Source organism: Hyposmocoma kahamanoa, unplaced genomic scaffold (genome assembly GCF_003589595.1).
Source record: "Hyposmocoma kahamanoa isolate Upper Pololo Valley unplaced genomic scaffold, ASM358959v1 86, whole genome shotgun sequence".
Taxonomy (NCBI): Eukaryota; Metazoa; Arthropoda; class Insecta; order Lepidoptera; family Cosmopterigidae; genus Hyposmocoma; species Hyposmocoma kahamanoa.
Genome location: NW_020654289.1, coordinates 4,683,969 through 4,690,197, shown reverse-complemented (window position 1 = coordinate 4,690,197; position 6,229 = coordinate 4,683,969). Strand labels below are relative to the sequence as shown.

Here is a 6,229-nt window from a genome sequence, read left to right as displayed (position 1 = left end):
CACACACACACACACACACACACACACACACACACACACACACACACGGGCACAGGTTCATTTGAATCGTCAATTTTTGTAACTTATAGAAATAATTTATTCCTTTAAAAAACAACACAGTACATATGCATTTTATAATAAGAATAACATAGTAGCAGTAGAGCTCCTTGTGAAAGAGTTCGTCCAGGGTAGTACTGCCACCTTACATATTTCTGCCGCCAAGCAGTAATATCAGCATTACTGTGTTCCGGTTTTGAAGGGTAAGGTGCTGGTGAAATTACAGGCACATGGGACTTATGAACTTATGTCTCAGGGTGACGGGTGCAGTGGTAGTGCCCCTCAGATCTTTGCAATTTAAAGCTCTGAGTGGCACTGTAACTGTTATGGACAGGCGTGTAGCTTACCATCAGGCGCACGACTTGTTCGTCCCGTCATTTGATGTAATAAAAAAAAAGAAGTTAGACAAAGGATTAAATTACAAATAATAAAAAGGTACAAAGCGTATGTGCTGTGCTGCTAAGGAAATGGTGACCCACTCAGCTTGTTGTCGTCTCACCTAAAGTGCTACGACGCTGTGACGCTGGCACGGAACATAGTAGCCGTCACAGATTTACACCAAAAACATTGCATGAAACAAGCACATATTACTATAAAACTAACATGATCGCATAAACTCTTCGTTTTCCATTCAGGTACAATTATTAATGAAGTTATCTGACATCAAAATTGCACTGCTTGAGTTGAAAACGTATATTTTTGCGTAATTAATTTATATAACTTCTATAAACATTTACATTGTAAATAACTTTGGTAAAAATAAAAAAGTCCATACATACACTACATTTTAGAACTATGTCTACTAAAATACAAAGAGGAGACATATTTTTAGGTTTTTCAATTTAATTCAATATATATAAAAAATGATTTCGATACTAGTAGGACAATTGTCAAAATAAGAATAAAGAAGGCAATAACGCAATTAGAAATCATGAACATGTTAACATTCGAATTCAGACATTTTTGGCAAAATTTTACCTTCTTTCACGGTCTAAACGGATCACGGATAAAACTGTCGACAACAACTACATGACTATTTAAAATTTTATGGAAAGTGGCAACCCTACAAATGTCATTTCGCTCCGTCTTCAAATAATATTATGGTTATTGTAGAAGATTATGTTAAATAAAAATTGCTTATTAGTTTTGTAGAAAGGCTAGATTGTAAATAGTTATAAGGTTTTGTTAACAAGTAAAGTTTTTGGGAAACTAACAAAGTAAATTTAGAAAATAAATAAAATAATGTACGAAATAAAGCTAATGCATTGTTTTTCATATCAAATAGATTTAATTAATAATATGCAAAAGTAATTACTCGTATATGATTTATTAGTTGTATATTGCGCGTATATTTTTAAATTTATTTTGTGTGTCCCAAAAATGTTTACTTTTCGATTGCATGATTTTATTGTTGAGGGAGCATAACCAGTTGTTAACCACAAAAGAAAATAGAGACATGTATGTACTTAAAGTTGATTATTGCGATTTCCAAGTAAACTCGTGACCGCTCTGAAATATCAGAATAAAAAATAAATACGAAATAATGATAATAATGTGTCAGACAACTACACCAATTAATTGGTCTCAAATTAGGGTACTATGAATACCAGAGCAACGGAATATGCTACGAGGCACTTCCCAGAATACCCATACCATTGTGACAACTCAACTTACCTCTCGATGGATTCGGCTATTGTTTCGCGTAAGCCGGCCGGACAATGCATTCCTGCGCACCAGCAGCTGGTCGATCATAAAGTCTTCGAAGTGAAACCTGAGTCGCCATTTGCTTGCCATTGTACCTACCGGCTCTCGCTAATTTAGCTGTGCTTAACCAAAAATAGTACTATATACACATGGAGTATATAATCAGAAATAGAGACGAAATGTCATTTCATTTGTTTGAAAACTATTCTGCCAAATCATTACGGTGACAGCTGCGCTCCGATTGGCCAGCTCCAATTCGAAACAATTGATGGGTGTCGTCAACTGTTTCACTTCAGCTCGACCAGTTTAACTTGAGCTTTGCTATAATGGACGAAAATTGAAAAATTACATATAGACTGTGAACTGGCAACCGGTACTATCTCAATTTTAACAACTTTACACGATGAAGAAAAAATTGTTTGCGTCACTTATAGCATCTGGTTTATTAAATAAAAATACGTACTGTATGTGTAATAAAAATATTTAAAAACTACGTATTTTTTAATAAAGATTTTATATAAATGACGCAAACAATGTTTTCTTCATCTGTAAAGTTGTCAAAATTGAGATAGTACTGATTGTCAGTTCACAGTCGATATTTAATTACCGATGAAATGTGATTCCGTTTGCTTTGTAATTAGACGTTTGGCTGTTTTTCCCACATCACCGAATGGAATAGCCCCCTATAGCTATTGATATTGTCTTTATTACAATAAATACAGAATATTTTTGGATTATACGGAGACGTACACAGGTTAGTTTTTGGCGCTGTACTATTTCAGCTTTCTAATTTGTGATTTCAATGCAAACGAGAGTTGATATTTAAAGGTGATATAAGGTCCATTTGCCTGATGAGTTGCCGGGGATGGATGGCTCTTATTTCGTCTCTATTTCTATTATATACTCGATGTATACATATGTATGTTCCAGTCCTTTAGTTGTATGTGCTTCAAGTGACGATATAAACTAATTCAACTATGTAGTATTGCCTATTTTTTGGTGCCTATCTGCAGATAACGTTACACCATATGTCCAAAATTGGTGCTACCGGAAATCGAACCTGGGACCTCCTCATCCAGCACCCACAATGCAAGCCGGCCCATTGCCACCGAAGTCGTCGATACGGGTCGTAAAAAGAAACTTGTAAGTTTTTAACATTTCAGGTTTAGGTCTTGCGGGATTACTAACAACGCAAAACGCGGTGGTCCTGCAGAGGTTTGGTGCGATACTACTGAACCTGACTGAAGTGCTGAACGACGTCATGAAGCACGAAGACAGTGGCACTTATGTCGAGTAAGTTTATAGGGACTTAAAATATACCCATTTCAGAGAGAATAAATTAATATAGACTTAAAGACTTTCGTGGTTATTCCTTAAATGATTATCATTAATTACGGGTTTCTTACCACTTCTTTTTAAACGACTTCAAAAAAGGAGGAGGTTCTCAATTCGATTGTATTTTTTTGTATGTATGTTACGCAATAACTCCGGATAAAAGTCGTTGAAAATCAAATACAAAGACCCGACAACAAGCAGATGGGAAAATTCGTGAGGTCCGCTGGTTCGTTCCGTGGCTTAGTTGGCATAGCGTCTGCCACGGTTTGCTAGAAGACGTCGGTTCGAATCCGGCCGGATCGAAGGAAGTTTTTCTAAGCGTTAGCTCTTTGTATTAATAATTATAACATTACAATTATTAGAAATCATATCGTGATCTTCTTTCTAGAATAAATTAAAAAATAATGATGTGCTACACTGCCACGCCAATGACTTGGTCTCAAACTAGGGAATTTCCTGTACCAGAGCAACTGAATTTTTCTCCAGGACACTACCAAAACACACAGACCAGAACCAATTTAGAAAAGTTATTTTTCCAAATTGGTCCTATCGAGAATCGAACCCCGGATCTCTTCATTTAGCGTCCACGGTGCAAACCGTTGGGCCATCGGGGTCGTGAAAAAATATATTTATTTATTTAATCAGGCTCTCGCAACAATGAGTACATTATAATAGTGCAGGTATACATATACTATGGTTTTAAACTAATTGTCCCATTACTTAAAGGAGGGCACAGCATGCAGTAAAAGAAATATAATAATATTTAGTTAGGCATGACGGCACAAAAGTACAATACATTATAAACTTAACTATAAACTTATCACATCACCTTCTTTATCATAGAAACGGAAATACAATTTAGATCAATTTCACTCTGATACTCCTTACAGTGTTATAGCTCGTGATAAGAAACAATGTAGCATCAAATATATATTCATCATCAACCCATTTACACGTCCAACTGATGGGCACTGAACTCCTCTCAGGTGAGGCCATGGTCCGCCACGTTGGTCAAATGCGGGTTGGGGACTTTACACGTTTTCCAACAGTTGTGAACCTTCTTCGATATGCAGGTTTCCTGGCGATGTTTTCATTCACCGAAAAGGCTCATGATAAATTTAAAATTAAATTAAAAAAAATATATAAATAATATGTGAAACGTAATGTAATGAGCTAGACTATCACACCAATGACCGGGTAACGAGTTGATTTCAAAAGAACTAAGGGTAGCCACATACAGTCAGAATCCCGAGGTAAGAATACTATACAAATCACGGACTTATAACTTAGGCGCCATACAAAGTATCTCAATATATCATATATCAATAATTTCAAATCAAAATGTATCTATCGGCGAGGACCTATAATTGGCTCACCATTATTATTTAAGTTTTTTATTCTATAAGATAGCCGTTGGTCTTCCAATAAATAAAATAAAATAAAATAAAAATAAAATATTTAGTGTTCTTTTTATTATTTGTGTGAATAGTTATAATAATAAATAATAATAACGCGTACACACTCATAGCCCCGCACTAGGGAAACCCTGTATCGCGGGTGCCATGGACACACACATACGGTCGTATTCAAGAACTCTACTCAATGCTCAAGTCAGGATTTGAGTATGGTTTAAAGCACTTGAAATCATACTCAAGTCCCTGCCATTAGGGTCGTATTTCCAGTGCTTGTGTTTCCATCAACTGCCTCCGTGGCCGAACGGTTACCATGCCGGACTGCCACGCAGAGGTCCCAGGTTCGATTCTCGGGCCGGGAGAAATATTTGTATGGCCTACATTTATTTCTCTCGTGAGTGTGGGTGTAATTTGTGGTTGTTTATGTGTGTGTCCATGGCACCCGCGATAAGGGTTTCCCTAGTGCGGGGCTATGTTGATTGTGAGCGTTATTATTATTATTATTGCAATCCTGACTTGAGCATTGAGTAGAGTTCTAGAATACGACTCATAGACAACCACAAATTACACGCAAAGTCACGAGAGAAATAAATGTAGGCCATACAAATAATTCTCCCGGCCCGGGAATCGAACCCGGGACCTCTGCGTGGCAGTGCAGCATGGTAACCGTTCGGCCACGGAGGCAGTTCGTGTTTTAATTTAATCAAATTTTTGTATATACATTTTTCTTTTGTGTTTGTGTTTTTGTTTCGTAATTATTTATTTATGTTTTACGTTGAATATTTTGATCATGTTTTGTTTTAGTTCTGCTTTGTTTCATTTTCTCTCTTTTTTTTGTCTTTTGTGGTGTCATTGTGGTAAACAAATAAGTGTATTTTCTTTCGTTCTATAACACACATACAGTGCTATTCCGTTCGAAATTTTCTCTGATTCGAAATACCGTAAAGTCGTTTGTGCATTAGGAATTCAGCACGGAAAAAGCCGTTCCGAATGCGTCTTCCATAGATTTTGTAGGCTTGCAACGCACAGTCGCATATTCCATACGTATTTTCGCTGCGAGAACATCTGGACTCAATGCCTCGCTTATCTCAACTGAGTCTTGTTATTCCGAACGGAAATAAACATTATGTGTGTGACGTATATCTTCGAAGTTCCGAAACGGAATTCGGACTGTATGTGGCTGGCATAACAACAATAACAAGACCTAATTTAGAGTAGCTCAAACCCTGTATATCCTCATCAAGTGTCCGTAGCTCTGACCAACGAACAACTGAGGTTTACATATATTTTTGTTGATCGGATTTTTTGTTTTATTATTTTTTATCTACACTTACTAAAACTGCTATATATCAATGCGAAGTGGAGAGGTGCTGAATACCTATCAATATTTCTTCTTCGCTTTCTTGAAAATATCAAATACTAGTTTCTGAACTTTAACTTGTTTAACTTTGATTGATAACGGACCTAAGTTTAGGGGCGTGGAGGACTGCTAAAACTTCCTAATAAAGTAGATCTATAGTCGGATATATGAAATTATACATTATAAATCCCATTTTTGACGACGTTTTTTATACTCCAAAATTGTAAATTAATGTTAGTAATGCTTTATTTTAAACTGGTATCTGACTAAGGAGTTTCATACACTTCGATGTTTTTTTATACAAAATGAACGCAATGTCGAATTTGTATGGGAATTGAAGCGGCACGTTTTTCTGGCTCAT

At 36.3% G+C, this 6,229-nt stretch overlaps 1 protein-coding gene across 1 annotated transcript in view; it reads left to right on the top strand.

The window, feature by feature from the left end:
• Positions 1-6,229, top strand: part of LOC113234875 (importin-11) — a 32,533-nt gene that overhangs the window by 22,573 nt on the left and 3,731 nt on the right. The window contains exon 14 of the mRNA XM_026470397.1: positions 2,925-3,054. Within this exon, the coding sequence (XP_026326182.1) occupies positions 2,925-3,054 (130 nt within the window). The remainder of the gene's footprint in view (positions 1-2,924; positions 3,055-6,229) is intronic.